At 32.0% G+C, this 19,193-nt stretch overlaps 2 protein-coding genes across 5 annotated transcripts; one reads left to right on the forward strand and one right to left on the reverse strand.

Annotated features, from left to right (window-relative positions):
* Nucleotides 1-396: 396 nt before the first annotated feature.
* On the reverse strand, nt 397-7,228 carry LOC114425558 (SPX and EXS domain-containing protein 1-like). The gene is made up of 13 exons (XM_028392501.1): nt 6,904-7,228; nt 5,448-5,554; nt 4,689-4,727; nt 4,457-4,549; nt 4,247-4,363; nt 3,872-3,967; nt 3,418-3,531; nt 3,093-3,146; nt 2,818-2,865; nt 2,081-2,231; nt 1,712-1,877; nt 1,279-1,348; nt 397-1,200 (listed from the first exon to the last, which is right to left on the reverse strand). Exons 2-13 carry the CDS (start codon nt 5,511-5,513, stop codon nt 952-954), a joined length of 1,263 nt encoding a protein of 420 aa, XP_028248302.1. The 5' UTR covers nt 5,514-5,554; nt 6,904-7,228; the 3' UTR covers nt 397-951.
* A 1,925-nt stretch (nt 7,229-9,153) lies between these two features.
* On the forward strand, nt 9,154-16,761 carry LOC114367087 (ribulose-1,5 bisphosphate carboxylase/oxygenase large subunit N-methyltransferase, chloroplastic-like). 4 transcript variants are annotated; one of them, XM_028324180.1, is made up of 16 exons: nt 9,154-9,262; nt 9,380-9,470; nt 9,740-9,914; nt 10,006-10,111; nt 10,907-10,989; nt 11,708-11,734; nt 11,816-11,928; nt 12,056-12,184; nt 12,896-12,976; nt 13,179-13,243; nt 13,694-13,750; nt 14,191-14,262; nt 14,397-14,645; nt 15,376-15,491; nt 15,735-15,848; nt 16,345-16,761. In XM_028324180.1, exons 1-16 carry the CDS (start codon nt 9,212-9,214, stop codon nt 16,508-16,510), a joined length of 1,695 nt encoding a protein of 564 aa, XP_028179981.1. In that variant the 5' UTR covers nt 9,154-9,211; the 3' UTR covers nt 16,511-16,761. The 4 variants fall into 4 exon arrangements, with proteins under 4 accessions (XP_028179981.1, XP_028179983.1, XP_028179984.1 ...); XM_028324182.1 differs by having other exon boundaries at nt 12,071-12,184; XM_028324183.1 differs by lacking the exon at nt 12,056-12,184.
* The last annotated feature ends 2,432 nt before the right edge of the window (nt 16,762-19,193 follow it).

A 19,193-nucleotide genomic window follows, 5' to 3' on the forward strand; every position in this document is an offset into this window, starting at 1 on the left:
CAGTTTTATTATTAACTTTGTTATTATTTATGAGATCCAAATTGTTAAACTTATTTATTTATACAAGACTCAATCCACATTGTCTAATGCATTATTATTTTTAAACTAAAAATACCCCTAATTAAATAAAAAAGAAATTATATTAACATGCATTTAAAAGAAAGAAAAACATTAATGATAATGATATTTTTAAAAAAATATATAAATTTAATACAAAATTATTATCATCAACTAAATTACTTTTTTTAATCTTGATAAATTAAGTATTTGAGTTTTATAAATAAAAAAAGAGATAATATTAATTACTCTAGTTATTTCTGTTTCCATAAGACCCCTTTAGAGATTGGCATTTCTTTCCTGAGCCTAGTACAATCTACACATCAAACTTATGGCATCTATAAGTAACTGATTCAACCTTTTTTCCTTTTATTAGAAGTGTATCCCGATTTGACTCTGTGTAGCAAGCAAACAAACCCTTTGTGTCCATTCTCTTGTTACAAATGCTAATCTAAAGAATCACAAACAAAAAGGGAGACAAAAAAGAAGAAGAATGCAACATCCATTATGGCCACCATTGTTCTTAAGTTCTAGTTCTTGCAGCTCTTCATGTATAAGTGAACATGTGCGTGCAATTGTAGGCTTGCTTCCTCATTTTCATTGAACTGCTGAGACTGACAGAACCCCTTCCCATTCCAGAATAAAGCATATAGTGCATGAAGATACAACTTAAGAAAGGAATGACTGAGCCGAGGCAGCTTCAGCAACGGAATCAACTATCTCTAAGTCTCAGACATCCATCCATGCATGTGCAAGAAAACTCCCTCATGTTGGTTGGCCAGGAACACGTGAAGAAAAATGCTTTTGGGATTAGAACTAATATTAGCTTAAAAATTGAATTAGACCTGTTGCTGATACGAAGATATTGGCAAAATTTGGTTGGCTTGAGATTCTCTATACATCGTGAATGTTGGAACCTAGCAATTTCTCCTCCTCTCTTGGAATTTCTGTGAGTTGAACACCAGACCGCGTGATCTTATTCCACTCATTTTCAACTCTAAAAAATACCCACTGGAAGCGTCGAAACATCTCCAAAAGAGTGATAGTAAACACTGTCAGGTAGTTATGGCGGAGATGGGCAGATAATTTGTATGTCCAAGAGCAGCGCAGAACAAAGTTGCTTCCAATCACCCAAAAGTATACCTGCAGCTCAGGAATTAGATTTTTCAAATCAAATGAACATGTGTTACATCTTCATACTAAGATGCTTCAGCTTCTTACCCATTGTCGACCGTATAACAGGTTGGAGATTGGATTTGATTTGTTGAACTTGAATATGCGGGAAAAGCCACTGTAAGAGAAAGGAAAACAGATTAAAATAAAAATAGATATAAAGTAAAATCAGGGTGATTACTTGTCATAACTCATAAAAAGTAGGTGCAGCATAAAACTAACATCTAGACACCCAGGGCAATTTTTTTTTATTTCCTGTATATATCATCCTTCACAGGCAAACGTGTTTGAGGTACAGTTGAGCACTAAACATAGGCACCTCTCTCAGGGAGGAATCAAAGCTTGATCAAACTTTCTTTAATATATTTTTTTTCTTCGTAAAATTTAAAATTTAAATTTTTGTAGATGTAATACTTGTATCTATGGAAATTGTGAGGTCTGATATTATCAATATGAAAGGGAAAGATGATAGATTTGGTACCTTAAATCCCAATCTCTGGTTATATCCCAGTAAAACGAATATAGGGAATTAATGACACTTGAGAGAAGCCACAGTGGCCGATAAAGAGTTGTCCATTTCTCATGGAGGACATGGTACTTGAGGGCAGAAAGAAAAATTACTGGGACTGCAGTTGAATATTTTAAAGCTGGAAACAAATGCAAATGGTGTTAGAACACTAGGATATCAAGCAAATGCAATCATCACAGCCATTATTTTGAAATAAGCAAGACAAAGATTGATTTCTGTGCCTTAGAAGATGACGAGCATTTTCAATTTCAAGACAACCACTCAACCCGGACATCTTACACTTTCAGGAGAGCAAAGGATAAAGTTACCAAGAGAAATTACCATTGAAGAGACAATTTTTTTCTTTGGTATCTCTGTACTGGCGAAGACATTGGAATAAACGCCATATATAAGGAAGAACAAGGGCTATTGGTATTGCAACTGAGTGACTACCACAAACTGAATCAGCTTCAAGCCAAGCAATTGTCGCGACCTGCATATTATGAAAAATAAAAATATTGTACTCAAAGTCCCTATACAAAAATATAAAAGGAAACATGTAAATTTGCACCAGCAAGACAGAATGGAACAATTAGTTTTGATGAATCTACCACATATCACTAAAGCTTGGTACCAGGAGATATAAGGTTGGCTTGGTGGTGAAGGGAGAAGGAAAGGGGGGAGAGGTCATGGGTTCAAATCCCCCCGCTAACATAAACTTACAAACTAACAACTAACATTTGCTGATAAAAAAAAAAAAGCTAAGCTTGGTACCAATTGTATCAAAAAGATCTAAATGCAACTCAGAAGATTACATAAAGTAAGATCAATGATAAAAGAAAAGTGCACATGCAAAGTAGGTGTGAAGTTTTTAGTTGAATAAAAAAGATTTAATAAGTCATATACATGAGTATAGAAACTTTCATATGCTTATTCTGTATGTATAAATGTCACAAAATTATAATAAGGTTATTATTTCAACTCAGAAGACAGATTAAACTCTAAAATACAGATGAACCAAAATAGAGATTGACAAGTTACACACAATATAAAGAAAAAGAAAATTTTGTAAACCATACCTGTCTGTTTACCATTCTGCAAACTGAACGTTCCAAATCTGAAAACACCTGTATGCAATGCACAATTAGGAGCCACAACTAGAAAAGGGAATTGATTATTAACATTAAAAAACATCGTAAAGATCACAGCAACAATGCTTATTTTTCCAGTAAATGATCAAATTGGTATGGTGGTAATTGAGATATACAAATTGCTAAGCATTCAGGAATTGATGTTTATCATGAAAATAGAAGATTGCACCAAGAAATATGCTATATTAGGCTATGTGCTGTACCTTTGCCATGGAGGTTAAAATATCAGCCAAGAAAAAGTCGGGAAATGTAATTGGCTGTACAAAGAAAAGAACCATTATTTGTAAGACAAAATTAAGCGCTTTATAAATTTCATGCATGAGAAAATCACCTAACTTATAGAAACTATTAAAATTAACAACCAAAAACATCAAAACCGCTATATCAAACTAGTAGCTATCAGATTTGTAAATTCACAGCAATAAACTAAAAACACAAACTGTTGGATGTTTTAGGTGCTTTATAAAAGGAACCAATGCAAATCAACACTCAAAATTTCATATCAGGCATGAGAATCAAGAATCTTACCTGAAAAGGGAAAGCTATCCGAAATAATGTCCTCAAAAAGAAGTAACGAGAAGACAAATAGAAAATATCAAAGGGAAAGATCAAAATTACTGCAACAAGAATGTAGAGAAGCACCTGAAATATCAAACATACGTCAGATAATCAGCACAAATTGTAGACAAAAATGATTCTCATAAAAAAGGATCACAGGAAGCAATCTGTTTCCTGGCATATAGGAAGAGCCACTTCTAGACTTCTTTAAAAAAAAAAAAAAGATATCAGCTTCCACATGAAATCATAACCAAAGGCCCCTCAACACCAACACAAAAAATGAAAAATCCATGTATGTTTAATTTAATAAAATGAAAAACAATGTATATCAAAGCAAGCCAATAAATATCATACTCAAAGCAGTTACATTCAACGGGAGGAGAGGAGAGAAAGCTACAAGGAAAAAACAGAGCAGATACTAAACTGGTTGAGATGCAGCCAAAGATACTTCCCCATGAGAATAGAGATAGAGGTAAGCAGTCATGCTAGTAGGGACAATGATTGTCATCCAAGTGCTACACTGAAAATAACATAAGAGTTGAAGTTAATATAAGCATGCATAATGGGTCTATACAGTAGCAGCAGCATCAATCCATGCTATTGACACATCTTCCAAATCCTTTACTGTAACAAAAATTTAAAGTTAATGCAAAAACATAGATTGACATGTTTTCAAAATCTATGGTTGAAATATTGATTTTCAAAATCAAGAATCAATAAAATAAAAATCAAACAGCTTTCCACTTTGCATTGAATAATGTTTTCTCCAAAATGAAGGCAAAGCAAAGAACCTGACTACCTTCCATATCTCTTTGTGAGTAAGGTGGTTTTGATCAAGATCAAAAACCTTGGCATAGCTTACAGTGGATTGCAGAAATACCCACAAATTTACTCCCCAAAGCCAAACCATCATAGTCTGTATAACAGTAATGTAACAAAAACCATCAAGTAAAGTTCCATAAAAATTGTGCTCAATGTACAATATAAGAAGAATTAAACCCCAACTCACCACAAGAAGAAGAGGATTGTAATACAAAAACACTTCATATAAAAACAGATCTCGCAGATTTGCATCCATTCTCATGACAGAATCCCAACCAATCTGATGTAAGATCAGGAAAAAGCAAATATTAGGTGTGGAATAGGTAAGTAAGGAAATTATAAGAGGTCTTCTCAAGAGATTCTCATTGGCAACCATGAACAATTAAATATATTATGAAAGTGAAACGACAGGTTCTGACCTTGCAGCAAGTAAAGCCCCATATCAGAAAGAGTGTCACCTGGAAAAAAACAATATACATATATAGAAGAGGCTCATATACAGTCTGAGGAAAAAAAACAGAGAAATTAAAGAAAGATATTGGATTATGATGGGAATACAATTAAATTGACAGAGACTTCCACTTCCACAAATATAAAATTTCAGTCTGCACAAGAGAATTTCTTTATATATTTTTTAAATTGAATTCATCTAACATTATTGAGGAACATTAGAATAACACAACCATTGAAATAAGATACAAGCTTACTGACAAAACTTACTGCAGCAAAGTTTCCACAATCAGAAATTATAATGAAAGCTGTGCATATATATATATAAAAGCACAAGCATAATAAATAGATTGCAAAATGAGGATGAGAAAGCATATATGGCAGAACTTTGAAGGATCCAAGCAGGTATAATATGAACAAAGACCAAATAAAATAATAAATATAAAGAAGCTTGCTAGCAATGTCATTACTACAGCTATTATAAAGGGAGGTGTTTTGTTTCTTTTTTCCACTTTGTTCTTATTTTAATTTAATTTTCTTGAGTGCTTATGTGAACACTGAACAGTATCAATATAACACTTTGTCAGCTCTTTTAAACCTAAGAAGCATTAAAAAAAAATTTCCAGCTCAAAAGACCTTCCAGTCCCTCTAAAATTAGAAAAGGAAATCCCCCTGAAGGGAGTGGTATCTATAACCAAACTTATGCAAATTGTGAAAGATATACAAACCTTGAACCTCCACAGAAAAGTTGGAGATGGCATAGCACTTTGCACAGGTGCAATTATATTCTTCATTGTATCAGTGCTATTGTATTATAGGACCTATCAGTGTGATTCTGCAGAACAAAATGAAAAAAATTAATCAAAATGAGTGTAAGAATAAAAGAAAAGCACAACATCTTTTGGGACAATTGAAGGGGTAACTAAAGAAATATTTTTTTCCTTTTTTCTATGAAATTGTAAAGGACATTATTGAAGCACAGCTTAGTGCTATAAAGCTCCCACCGTTACTGGGTTCTAAGGAAGGGTCAGACCCACTGCATGGGTCCTTTTTTTCATCAGGAATAAAGGTCTTGCCACAAGTCAAACCTGCGACCTTCATGTCACATGATGACAACTCCAACGGCACCAAGGCTCCCACAGAGGATATTAAGCAAATAAAATAGGAAAAAACATGGGCTAGAACTTATAATCTTCCACAATACTAGTGGATTTCACACCACATGCATCCAGAACTCAAAGCTCTATAGAATTTGATAATGAATAATCATTGCTAAAGTTCTTCATCTATATTGTTTTCAGATTTCAGTCAAAATTGCTTTATATTTTCTTCAAAAGTTCAATAACTTCTTGCTTATGGACCATTAGCACCTATGCATGTCATTGACAAGATAAACCTACTCCACTGTAAATCCTGGCACACATTAACACATGGCAGGCACGAAATCTCCATTTATATCATAATCATATAAAAATTTACTGTGCATTAGCTTCTATTGCTAAATTATGTTCAAAAACATAGCAGTGACCATTGTCTGTCACAACTTGCAAAGGTGGTAAGCTTAACTTTTGTGTATAAAGCATGGGCTCTAAGGTCCTTAATATTATAATGATTAACAGAAATCATAAAAATTATATCATTAATACTACTATCCAACCAGAAACTCCTAATTGTTATCAATTTTGGACAGTTAAACTGAGGTTTTCATATGTTGAGTTGCTGACATACAGAAATGAGGGTAGTCAGCTACCACCCCCGCATTATAAATGCTAAATCCAACACCCCCACATAAAAAGCTAATAAATTTGACGTGCACTACAGTACAAGCATATCCAATCCTTCAACAAATCTCAACCTTCCTCACATCAAAATCAAGAAAAATCAAAATTTAACAATAAAAACTCACAATTAGCATGCATGACAATAGGAGCAAATCAATTTCGAATTCCAACTTCCCCAACAAATTTCAAACCCAAACAAACACAGCTTTAACAAACCACATCACATCACAAAGTATAAAAACAACAAAAACAGAGTCAAAAACCCCACGTAACAGAAGCCATCAAAATCAAAACTTGAGAACCACCCATCATTCAAAGAGCCCAACATCCTCAGAAATTCTAACAATCAGCTTCTGGGGCGAAGCAAAAAGAAACCGGAACTGAATCAGATCAATTAAATTACCTGTTGTTGCGGTCAGCGAGTGAGTCAGATCTGAGAGCAGAATTATTATGGGAAACATAACAGAAGAGAATGATGAAGATGTTGCGTCAATCTCAAAGCACGTTGCTTACTTGCATTGTTGGCAATGAGATTGGGTGAAAACATCAAAAAAAAAAAAAAATCGTCGCAGTGGCAGTGTTGTTGTTGATTTACCCGCCACTCTGTCTCGCTGCTACGAAATTCACCGCAATTTCTGAAGTTATGGTTTCCACAGCAGAAAAAAAAGAGAAATTGGTTCACGGTGGATTCACTTGGAAGAATGGTTACTGTGACGTGATCATATTATTGGGTGAAAATGGAAAACAATGAAAATAAGAGGAATTGATTGGGACAAATTAGCCTATTACTTTGATAATTATTTTTTAAAATGGAAGTTAACACTTTTTATGAGTTTTTATGACATTGGAAAATCCAAAATGAAAAGTCCACATAATGTACTAATTCGGCCTAATTGTCTTTACTTTCAAAGTATCTGATGTTGTATGTTAGACAAAATATAAACAATCTTACATTATTTTTGTTCTTATCATATTATAATAAAAACATTGAGTTGGTTTTAATAATTAATGTTTTTCATTTATTTCGTTATATTCCTTATTTCTAAAATATTAAGATTATGCAATTTTAATAGACTGCCAATTTTTTTTCTTTTTTGTCACAATTAGATGCTTTTGTCAATTTATGGGCTAAATTTTAACAAAATAAGATTACATATATATTTCTCACTCACTTGCACTTTACGTAACAATATGACACTTATGTACGATGACAATGGCAAGTGACAGTGATGTGTGTATGGCATGTAAATTTATGTTTTAATATTTTTCTTGTGTAATGTTTCAAATTGAGATTATTAAATATGAGAATTGGGGTGGGATTTTCGTGGGATGGCTTATTCTCCTTCCTACTAGAGAGTTTCTTTTTCAAGCCCTAATAGTTTCTTCTTCCTCCCATTTACAAGCTTTTTCTTCGAACATTGTATGTGAGGTGCAAGTGAGATGTCATATGCTTCTATTTAGGTTGTTGATTGCTTAAGAAAATTTAGTTTGGGTGTTTTAAAATTAAGTGGTAGTATAATGTAGTACCTGTCTTGTTAGCTTTCATCAATTGTGCCTATTTTATTAAATTCATTTTAGTGATCATTGAACAATATATTTTGCTTTAAAAATAAATATTGGGCATGTCACACTTATAATGATTGTTTTAAAGCATTTTGTGTTTAGCCTCACTTTCTCCTATTGCCTTTCTATGTATAAAGTATATATAATGCATTGTAGTTGTGTTAGATTTGCGAGTTAGTTATGACAAATTGTAACTAATAAAATAAAAAAATTATATTTTTAAGGGTTTGATATGGTTATATTATGAAATGATATGGCCATATGGGTCTGTTTTGAGTATAAATACTCATTACATTAGTAAATCGGTTAGAAGGAAACTAAACATGACTAATACAAAGTGAACGGATGCATCACAACACTATATGACTAATATATTATTGTAAGATTCATTTCCAATGTAATCTTTACCTTAAAAAATAAAGACTTAATCTTGCTCACCCATGAATTCCCTCGCACATCAAATGTTGCCCCAACTTAACTTGCATTGACCTTAAATATGCTTAATATTTTAAGTTGACTTAAGCATACACATAAATTGTTGCCACAAGTTATCTTTCATTATTAAGAGATGCATATGCTTAATGTTTATTGAATATGAATTATAATTAGTAATTTATAATTCAATTAAACTCTTTTAGGATTAGAAGATTAAAATCATACCTAAATTATTATAAACACATTAACTATTTCACTTGTTACCTTAATTATTTTGTTTAGTACATTGGCTTTGATTAAATTATATTGTTGACCTGGTTTAAATTATTTTTGTATTTTTACGTATTATATTCTTAAATTTGTTAAAATTAAATTTATGACTTTATTTAAATTATATTTCTAACTTTTCTATGTTTTCATGATAAATAGTCTTCACTCCTTCTTAATCTTCAACCATAACTACTATTTAATGTATAATTTTTTAATTATATATTATTGAATGAAAAGTTATAGCTTAGGTGAATTTTCATTTTTTTAAATTAAAATTAAAACTAATTAAAATGACAAGATTTTCATAAATCAATTTTGGTGTCAAAAACTAAAAATTAATCAATAATCTAATCAAAATAATTAATTAAACCCTTTCAAGTTTCAACCTTCACTTCCCCTCGTATCAAAGTAGGCGCAAACTAAAACTTGAGTTGGCAGTAGCTATGGCAAGCTCAGAAGAAGCAAAGCTCGAAACTTTCATGCAGTGGCTACAGGTTCGTTAACGTGCTTAATAATTTGAGCCCAAAGGACGACATATATTAAGCTTTTATGATGAATATTCAATGGTGTCTTTTGCCAAGTTTTGAATTTTGATTTGGTCTTGAATTCAGGCAAATGGGGTGGAGCTACGAGGTTGCAAGATCAAGTGGTGTGATTCCAAACGAGGGTTTGGCATCTTTTCTGATAAAGATGTTTCTGATGGTAATAACAATATGGATAGAGTTGAGAGAAGGAGTCGGTGTTATTGCTTGTTACTTGTTAGAGTATCACACTATAACTGACATTGTTATTGTTTGCAATTGGAAAGTATTTGAATTCTTACTTTTGAAGCTTAAAAAGATGGGCATCTTCAAAAACAGAAAAAAATTTAGATGCTAATTGTTGTTACCTGAATGGTTATAGACTTAAAGTAGTTCTGTGCCTTGGCCACTGAAACGAGAGAAAGTAATTTTTTTTTCCCTGTAAAACAGGGGTTATGTTGGTTGTTCCACTAGATTTAGCAATTACTCCAATGAGGGTGTTGCAAGATCCTCTTCTAGGACCAGCATGTAGAGCAATGTTTGAAGAAGGAGATGTAGACGACAGGTTATTAATGATGCTGTTACTGACTGTGGAGCGTTTGCGTAAGAATTCTCTATGGAAGCCGTATGTATGGTTGATTGTGTTTTTTACTTTGGGATTCAGATTTCAGATTGTGTTGTGAGATTCAATTATGGAGTGGTTAAAATTAAATCAGGTATCTTGATATACTTCCAACCACTTTTGGGAATCCACTTTGGTTTAGTGATGATGAACTTCAAGAGCTAAGAGGAACAACATTATATCGTGCAACTGAGTTGCAGGTAATTTATTATGTGACTATTTTTTTATACTCCCTCCGTCCCATAATAATCATCATGTAAGAAGAAAAAAAATTGTCCCAAAATAACTATCATTTTAGTTTTTCAATGTAACATTAATTACTTTTTTCCACTTATATCCCTTATAATATTAATGATATGGGCTACAAAAACTAAAAATGAATTAATGATAATAAGGTTAATTTGTAAAATTGTTATTCTCTTTCATCCATTTATTAGTTTTTCTTGGTCGGTGTAAAACAACTAGGACGACAATTATAATGGAAGGAGGGAGTACCATTTTACAATTTAATTACAATTGTGCTTTTCTTGTCAATTTAAAGACATAGCATGATGAAAAAAAAATGCTGGTTATCCCTATGTTGGCTTGTGTGTATTTGTTTCCCAGAATTTCAAAAAGTAGTTCATTTGTTCACGTGACCGCTTTGCTCAGAAGCTCTGGTCTATATTTTTTGAGAAGTAATGGTCAACTTGAATTAGTTGTTTGCAGTATATTTTCTTGATGAATACTAAATACTTGAATGACATTGAAGGAGCATGCACTAGATACAATATGAAAATTGCCTAGAAGTCAAACCTAATTTTCTAATGTGATCTCCATAGTCCATGATATAATGGATATCTAGATTTTATTTTTGTCTGATCTGACCTTCCAGGTGAACATGTTTAGTTTGTTGTATAGTGTTTGAGATAGAACCAGATGTCAAATGTCAAATCTGGTATCAACTTCTGGCCACCTTATTTAACAGTATATTTGATAACTGTTTTATCTTGCAGAAGAAAAGCCTGCTTTCTTTGTATGAATCTAAAGTGAAGGATATAGTGAAGAAACTTTTGACTCTTGATGGAAATTCAGAGATGTATGTATTGGGTAAAATTGTATTTTTATTGATTAGCTTATGTTTTGAAGTGTTTAATTCATAATTGATGTAGTTTGACTGTTGAAATTTGGATGTCGTATATTTTGAGCTAATTAATGTAGGATATACGTCAATGGTGTTATTTTGTTTTTGGGATTGAGTCCTATCCTACACTTGTTAAAGTATAATTTACTAGTTACAAGTTCACTACTTCACCTTATATGAAAACCATTATGGCATTAAGAATTAGACGTGGATGTTCTATACCATGTTAAATGTGCACCTGCTTTTCCTAATAAGTTCCATTCAAGACATTTCATTTAGATGTAAATCATCTGTTTATTGATGTGCTATGATACAGTACTTTTCAGGTTGCCAGAAAAATGTGTAGGTCATAGGATCTCGTTCAAGATATAGCCTTCTCTTTTGGTCATAGCCTGCCACTGTCTAAACAAGAATATAGGATTTGATTGATGTATATGACTTTCTATACAATGCTATTTACTCATTTAATATCCATTAGCAGTAAATATTACTCATTCTACATTCAAAGATGCTATCAATATATACCCCGGTTACCTTCTCAACTATCGTCAGAGTGATGAATCAAAATGTTCTAGTCTTCTAGATTTGTTTTCAAACAGCCATTTGTTACTTGTTTGCTAAATTTAAAATATATATTTACATTGCTTCTCTTCTGTCTGATCTGTTTTTTCAGTGAGGTGTGCTTTGAAGATTTCCTTTGGTATGTAGTTTACTTCTGGTAAATTTTTATTGGTTCAACTAAAATCCTTGGAGGTTGATAGTAGGCTTGCCTTCTTGCTAGGGCAAATTCAGTATTTTGGAGCCGTGCTTTGAACATTCCAATGCCTCGTTCTTATGTATTTCCAGAAATGCAAGATGCTCATGACATTTGCATTCGAGAAGCTGATGAAAAAAGTGAGTCCATCTTTTATTTTTCTCTCATTAATTTCCTATACAATTCTCTCTTTTGTTGTGTGTCCAATCAAGAGGTTATCATTTAGTTTCTCTCTGAATTTAAGAGGTTAAAATGGTATTGAAATAGGGAAGTTAATTGCAGGAAGCCATGTTAAGAAATCTGACAATCAGACCAAAGAAGGGACATGTAACCCAATGACAGGAGACACTGTTTGGGTTGAGGGTCTTGTCCCTGGCATTGACTTTTGTAACCATGGTAAATTGTAGCTTTAACCCTTGATATTTCACCTCCCCTCTACTTTCCTTTTCATTTCTTCATTAATTGTGTTATGATTGTTCCCCTTTAAACTTTTTTTTATATGAAACCCATTTTTCTTCACCTAGCAGCTTATAAATTTTGTTCAACTAATTTCTTGAAATGATATAAAAGATGAAATTGTCTATGATCAAACAGCTTAGATATCGATCCTTGTTGACATAATCAATCCTTGAAAATGGCCATGTGCTTTCTCAACACTTCAAGCTCAAAGGGCAGTTGTGCATGAAGGCATAATAGATACTGATAAATTTCTGCATATTTCGTTGATAGGACATATATATGTCAGTTAGAATGCAGAGCCTTGCTGTTTGTCTTGATTTTCGTATATGTTAAAAGGCTATTTTCCTTTGAATTTAATTTAAGCAGTAAGCCAAATGGTTTCTAAATAATTGGTGTTCCTTTTCTTTTTGTAGCGATAAGGGTATCATATATAGTTACATACAGTAAGTAATGGATCCTGATGGAAAGTTTGCTACTGGGAAGATACCAAATATCGATTATTGTTTTAATGAATGTAAAGATAAATGAACTATTTGTATCCATAAACATGTATTCCTAGCTTTGTGCCAGGGTGAGTTATCTTCATGTCATATATGCTAGATTTATGAAATGTCTAATGTGATTTTCCTTGATTACATGGCCAATCAGATCCGAAGCCAATAGCAACATGGGAAGTTGATGGAACTGGTTTAGCATCGGGAGTTCCTTTCTCCATGTATCTTATCTCTGGTAACATTCTTTTTTGTGACTATTCAATGTCTTTGTTCACATTCAAATAAGTGTTTTTCTCATATGCACCTCTGCATTTGTTGTAGTTTCTTTCAAATATCTAATGTAATTTTTTTTCTTTCTCTCTCCATTTAAGTAGTTTCATAATGTGATATGTCATGAAACTATTCCCTTTAATTCTATTGTTTTCTTCATTGCAAAGCTGCTCAAAGTCCCTTGCAGATTGATCAAGAAATCTACATTAGTTATGGAAACAAGGGAAATGAGGTACTTTATATGATTCCATGGTTTAAAATAAATGAAACCGTTTTCTTAGTTTATTTTTTTTATTCTAGTTTGCTTTTCTGTTTCATTTTTACCTTTCATTTTAAGCATTAATCTTTTAAGCTGCAAGCAGAGAGGCCTGCAAGGGGGAGACTTTTCATGCGGTCAACACTATGTCTTGTTAGCAGTTTTTTCAATTTGACTGAAAAAGGTTTAATTGAACCAGATATATAATTGTCTTCTCAATAAACTGCAACAATGCATTGTACTGTAGATTTGGCCCTTCAACTTATTTGAGTTCACTTGTACTTATGAATACATGGATGCATATATATTTTACAGAATGCATGAGACAGAGTGAATCTTCTATTCAGTTGAAGGTTGAATTATAAGTTACTTTGAAGCTTATTTCAAGTACTAATAATTGTTTCCTTATTTTTGCACTTGGTGCAGGAACTTCTATATCTGTATGGTTTTGTCATTGATGATAACACAGATGACTATCTCATGGTAAAGGCTTATACTTGGACCTTGTACACCCTGAGTGTCTCTTTGTTCTTCAATATGTTATTCCATGTTATTCCCCCTCTTAATTTTTCTTCTTAGCATAATTTAGTTTCTACATTCAAGAAGCTTTATTGTGTTCATTTTTATAATTATGGCTGCCACCCCCTTTATTTGTTGCTGCGTGGCAGCTTGAATTTGTGGGAAGGTTTACTTAAGTTATTTAGTAATATCTACCTGTTGTTTATCAATTCCTTGTAATAATTGCCCAGTTAGTTTTGCAATTATAATTTCGTTTCATACTTTGACAATACCTACTTAATTTTGCCCATGGCTTCTGCCTTTTCATTTATATTCTCTATCATGATCCGTCTGATTCATGTGATCACAGTTGTTACAGATATAGGCATGGCTTACTAACTTATCATTGTTGTTGAGTCCTCCAGGTCCACTATCCAGCAGAAGCAATTAATACAATTTCTTTTTCTGAGTCCAAAACCCAGCTTCTTGAAGTGCAGGTATGCTAGTAATTTATCTTCATCTTTCTGCCATATTTTGAACAAGTAGAATATGATTTTTTGGCTAACTTTATACCTTATTGTTCTATAATTTCCACCTTCTGTAACATTCTGTTTCTGCGTTATGTTTACAGAAGGCTGAAATGAGATGTCTTTTACCCAAAACTTCATTGGATAATGGATTTTTTCCATTAAACACCCAAAACAGTGAAGAAAATAACAAGTCCAAAGCTGACAAAGTTTGCAACTATAGTTGGAGTGGTCAGCGCAAGATGCCATCTTATGTTAACAAGCTGGTGTTTCCTGAGAAATTTATGACTACTTTGAGGACCATAGCCATGCAAGAAGATGAGGTTTTCAAGGTTTCCTCAATGCTGGAAGAGGTTCAGTATACAACATTTTACTTTTCATATTTCCCTTGGAATGATAGACTATTAGCTCCTGCCTTTGTCACTGAAACTATATTTTATCTTTCTTTGGTTAGTTTTCTATCAAGATTTTCCACATTTCCTACCCCTTCCATTAGTTAACTACTACAGGTGAAGTAACCTACCTGATATGTGATTCCATGCTTTCTATTGTGGGGATGACGACAGCCTCTTATCTTTGAAAGACAAAACAAAACTTGTTTTACCTACAGTTAATTTGCTTACAACTTAGTAGTATTTAGACAGAAAATAATAAATGAAAACAACTGACTGTATAGATCAACGTTGAAAACATGTGTCAATATTACTGTTATCAATGACAATTATCAAATACTGAACCAATCCGTTGTAATGCAATTCATTTTCAAGATCAAATACAATTTAAATGTTTTATTAATTATTTTATAATTTTCAACAAAACTTCATTAATGCATTAATAACTTTCATTTTTTTCTTTTATTTATTTTGGAAACCATTTTCTTATATAACCATAATTAGTACTAGTGAATTAAAGGTCAATTACAAGTCCTTCCTACCATTTTCCTTTGATTGTTGGCAGATTTTAAGCTGTGATAAAATGAGGTGAATTTTAAATTTATTACATTTAGCTAGAAGTTTAGAATCTTGAAGGTAAGTAATAAGCATTATATTGAATTGCATTGTATATGTTCATGTTTCTATGAAGCTTGCTGGACCTGAAAGGGAGAGGCAACTATCAGATACAGATGTCCAATCAGCAGTGTGGGAGGTCTGTGGTGATTCTGGAGCTTTACAATCGCTTGTTGATCTTCTTCATGTGAAGTGAGTGTCAGGAATTACATAACCACAACTGATGATAGGATCATGTTAATTATAATCTGAAATATTATTTGCCTTACTCCTAATCTGTATGCTTGTGATTACAACTTGATTTCTGCACATGATATTTTGAATCTCTTTTATATTCAATCCATCATTTCATTTTTTGAGTGAATAAGGACATACTAGAACACCAACATTGATATATCTTATGTTCAATGTCTAACTGATTTCACTGCATTCAAGGATGATGGATCTTGAAGAGAGTTCTGGAACAGAGGAAAATGACCTTGATTTGCTCAAGAAAACCCTTATTATTGATAACCATGAAGATAGCAAACAATGCACGAGCAATTTAAGGTAGAAACTAGTATACTTAACTATAGTTTTATTCATATGCCTTAAATTATTAGAGATTGATGGATTACTCTTATACCTATCTTGTTAATTATATTTAACGGATTTTCAAAGATCATACTAAAATCTAAAACTATCAGCCAACAAATATTTGACAAGTTGCATGTATTCTTCCACTGAAATTATAAGTTTAACATTTGTGGTTACATATAAGTCTGGTTTTGTTGAGTATGAAGTGACTGTTTATCTACAATTCATTTTCTCCCTTTATATTTTACTCTCAACAACTTAAAAATTAGAAATCTGATATCTTCCCTATGCATGGCACTTTTGTATTCTAATTATGATTTTAAACTAAGGCGATTTGTAATTTTCAACCTCCAGCATTGTACTAACACCTTTTCAACCTCCAGCATTGTACTAACACCTTTTCATTTTGTGAGGAAAATATGTTGCTTCTAAGTTCTAATAGATTTTGTTCTTTTCCAAAAAACTTCAGCACAAAGTCAAATGACTTAGAGGAACCAAAGTTGATGACTAGAAACAAGTGGTCTGCTATAGTATATAGGTTTGGCCAGAAGCAGCTAACTCGGTTATTCTTAGAAGAAGCAGAACATGCTTTGCAGTTATCACTGGGTGAAGAAAAGGTCACTTCTCCCTGTTAACTATATCACATTGTTCCTCTTGTTTGAGTCGTAGTTACTACTTACTCGAGATCTTTTGAGCCAAATCTCTTTCATTTGTGCACTTAAAATCCAAGTGCCTATAAGTAAACTCGTCTTCATTTTGAGTAATTCTTAGATAAGCTATAAGCACTACTAATTAGAAACTTGATATACATTAAAATAATGTGGCAAATTATGCCTATTGCAAGCACTGTATTCATTCAAGAATTTCTCTTCATTTCTGTTCTACACCTTAGTCAATTTATCAGTTTACATAATTATTGGAAGTGTTGTTTAGCTTCATTTCTTCATGTGGAAGTGTTATTCTTACATCTTTATTTGGTTAGGTATCACGGTTTGTTCTTAAAAATGAGCTTTTTCTTTTAATGAAATGTTTTATGATGAACTCTTTCTAGTTATACCAAACTAGTGATACCTACTGAGTTTGAATTTTGTTAATTATTTCTTCACCTTTTTAACTCGATTAAAAAGTAATAAATTTAGCAAATGCCTAACTGCGGACCCTCACTGCTTGATTCATAAAAAAACGTAATTAGTCTAAAAAGCATATTACTAAATTATAGACGTAATTTGGCAGTAAATAATTAATTATTTTGAACATACTCATCAGGACTTAATTACATAAAAAATTATACTTTTATCATCTTGATCATAAAGAAAGTTTAATCACTCATTCAATTTTTGTGACATTTTTGTGTTTTGGTTTCCAAATTATACGTTTTAATCTCTGCAGTTTTAATTTTTAGTTTCTGCCAGTCTTAAATCTATTAAGGAAAAAAAGCCAAAAAATATTGTTGCTAAAGAGATAATTTTTGGGGATTTAACAACTTGCTAGAAATATTTTAGGGTTTTACACTATCAAATTTTTGCAAAGAACCCAATGAATACAGAAGTTTGTACGTTCTCATTTGGAGATGTATAACTCTGGTTTTCTCTGTCTTGTCCCAAACCCAAAAGACATTTGTACTCAAGCCTTCAATGTATCTGACGGGGAGATTATATGTGAAATGACTATAGTACCCCATCAATATAAAAGATTTCTATGTTGTGTTTGGTGTACTTTTCCTTTTATTGCGTCAGGCGGTGGAGTTGCAATCCAACTAGACGGTTCAAAGTTCCAACAATTCTGACTATTTTCCCTTTTTTTAATATAGAATAATATTTTTAATACTTTAATAAATTCTATTGTCGATATAATAATAAATAAATAAATAATTTGAAAATAATATATTTAACTAAAAATGCTAGTTAATTCAGTAGTACATTTGCATTATTTATTCTTTATTTTTTAAATTTTCTCCAGTTTCAATTAAAATGTAATTAACAAGTTAATTTATGGGTTTCACACCGATTCGGTGTTCAATAAAATCTTTTTGTCCCTAAACTTTTATCCGACTGCTTGAATTTATAGATCATATACATGCAACATGTTGTAAACCAAGTATGTATAATTTTAGGTATGACTAATGGAATCGACATTCAAGTAGATATTGATATTGAGATATCTAATGGGTAAAACAATGTGATACTTAGAGGTACTTTTGCAAATTACCTTGTTCCGGTTGAATCCACTAGATGACATGATTTTATTTACGACAAACCATTAGCAACAGAGATAGGAACAAATCCTGAACTTTGTTAAAGGGGGTGCTAGAATTTATTTTTCTTTTTGTGATCTAGATTATACAATAATTACAAAAATAATAATAACTTTCAAAACTCATCTGAAGTTTTAGCAAAAAGCATGCACAAAAATATTAGTAGAAAATAGGTACAAGAAGTGGAGTAAAAGGCCTATTCTTTACTAATTTGTATAATGATGCCATTTTGGTTATATATAAAGAGAGAGCATAAACTAGTTAATAAAAAAAATGTGAGATCCATTTAATTGATATGATTGTCAAAAAAAATAAAAGAACATAATCTCATAATTTTGCAATCCTTATCATTACACTATCACATGTGGAATCAATCAGAATTTCTAATACTTAAGTAATCACGTTAATATGAATATATGTCTAAAAAAACTTAGAATCAATCATTTGAGAGGTTTTAAGAAAGGACAAACATGAATGGACAAATACATGCATAGAATAGAACCTTAGCCACACAACAAATGCTCCTTGTAATTGGAAAGCCTAAAGTTCTGTAATTCAAATCACATAATGTAATTTGTTGCAAAAAGGGCAAGCTACAAGTACCTATCATATAGACAATCTTAGCACTACAAATCCCTTCAAGTTAGTGGTGAAAAGGGCAAAAGGTGCAAGTACATGCAATCATATATAATATAGCACTACAAATCCTTTTTTTTTCTTCCAGAACTTGAACATAGAGGTCTTTTATGCTCAACTATATATTTAACGAGGGAACAAAGCCAACAATAATTTGTACAAAAGAAAATGAAAAAGAACTTGGTGAAAATGAAACTTTGTATAGATATAAAGTCACCAAAAAAATAAAAATCCTAATTACTGTTCTTTTCATTTTTCAGTTTTGACAATGACTCATTCAGCCTAGAAAACTTCAATGGTGTCACTATGCATGCCATCAGTGGCGGAGCCAGAAAAATTATAAAGCCTGGGCAAAAATTTAAAGATAGCAAATTCACATGGTATATAATATGTAAATAGTAATCAATCAAAATAAAAGAGACTCGTCA

The sequence above is a fragment of the Glycine soja genome, chromosome 9, assembly GCF_004193775.1.
Source record: "Glycine soja cultivar W05 chromosome 9, ASM419377v2, whole genome shotgun sequence".
Classification (NCBI taxonomy): domain Eukaryota; kingdom Viridiplantae; phylum Streptophyta; class Magnoliopsida; order Fabales; family Fabaceae; genus Glycine; species Glycine soja.

What these genes read in the sequence shown, in the direction of transcription:
- LOC114425558 (XM_028392501.1), bottom strand. Translation starts at nt 5,513, where the DNA reads ATGAAGAATATAATTGCACCTGTGCAAAGTGCTATGCCATCTCCAACT. An exon ending in ACAATCCTCTTCTTCTTGTG is followed by an intron (nt 4,364 to 4,456) that starts GTGAGTTGGGGT and finishes ACTGTTATACAG; the next exon opens with ACTATGATGGTTTGGCTTTG. An exon ending in GCAGAATGGTAAACAGACAG is followed by an intron (nt 2,232 to 2,817) that starts GTATGGTTTACA and finishes CATAATATGCAG; the next exon opens with GTCGCGACAATTGCTTGGCT.
- LOC114367087 (XM_028324180.1), top strand. Translation starts at nt 9,212, where the DNA reads ATGGCAAGCTCAGAAGAAGCAAAGCTCGAAACTTTCATGCAGTGGCTA. An exon ending in AAGAATTCTCTATGGAAGCC is followed by an intron (nt 9,915 to 10,005) that starts GTATGTATGGTT and finishes AAATTAAATCAG; the next exon opens with GTATCTTGATATACTTCCAA. An exon ending in CTCCATGTATCTTATCTCTG is followed by an intron (nt 12,977 to 13,178) that starts GTAACATTCTTT and finishes TTCATTGCAAAG; the next exon opens with CTGCTCAAAGTCCCTTGCAG.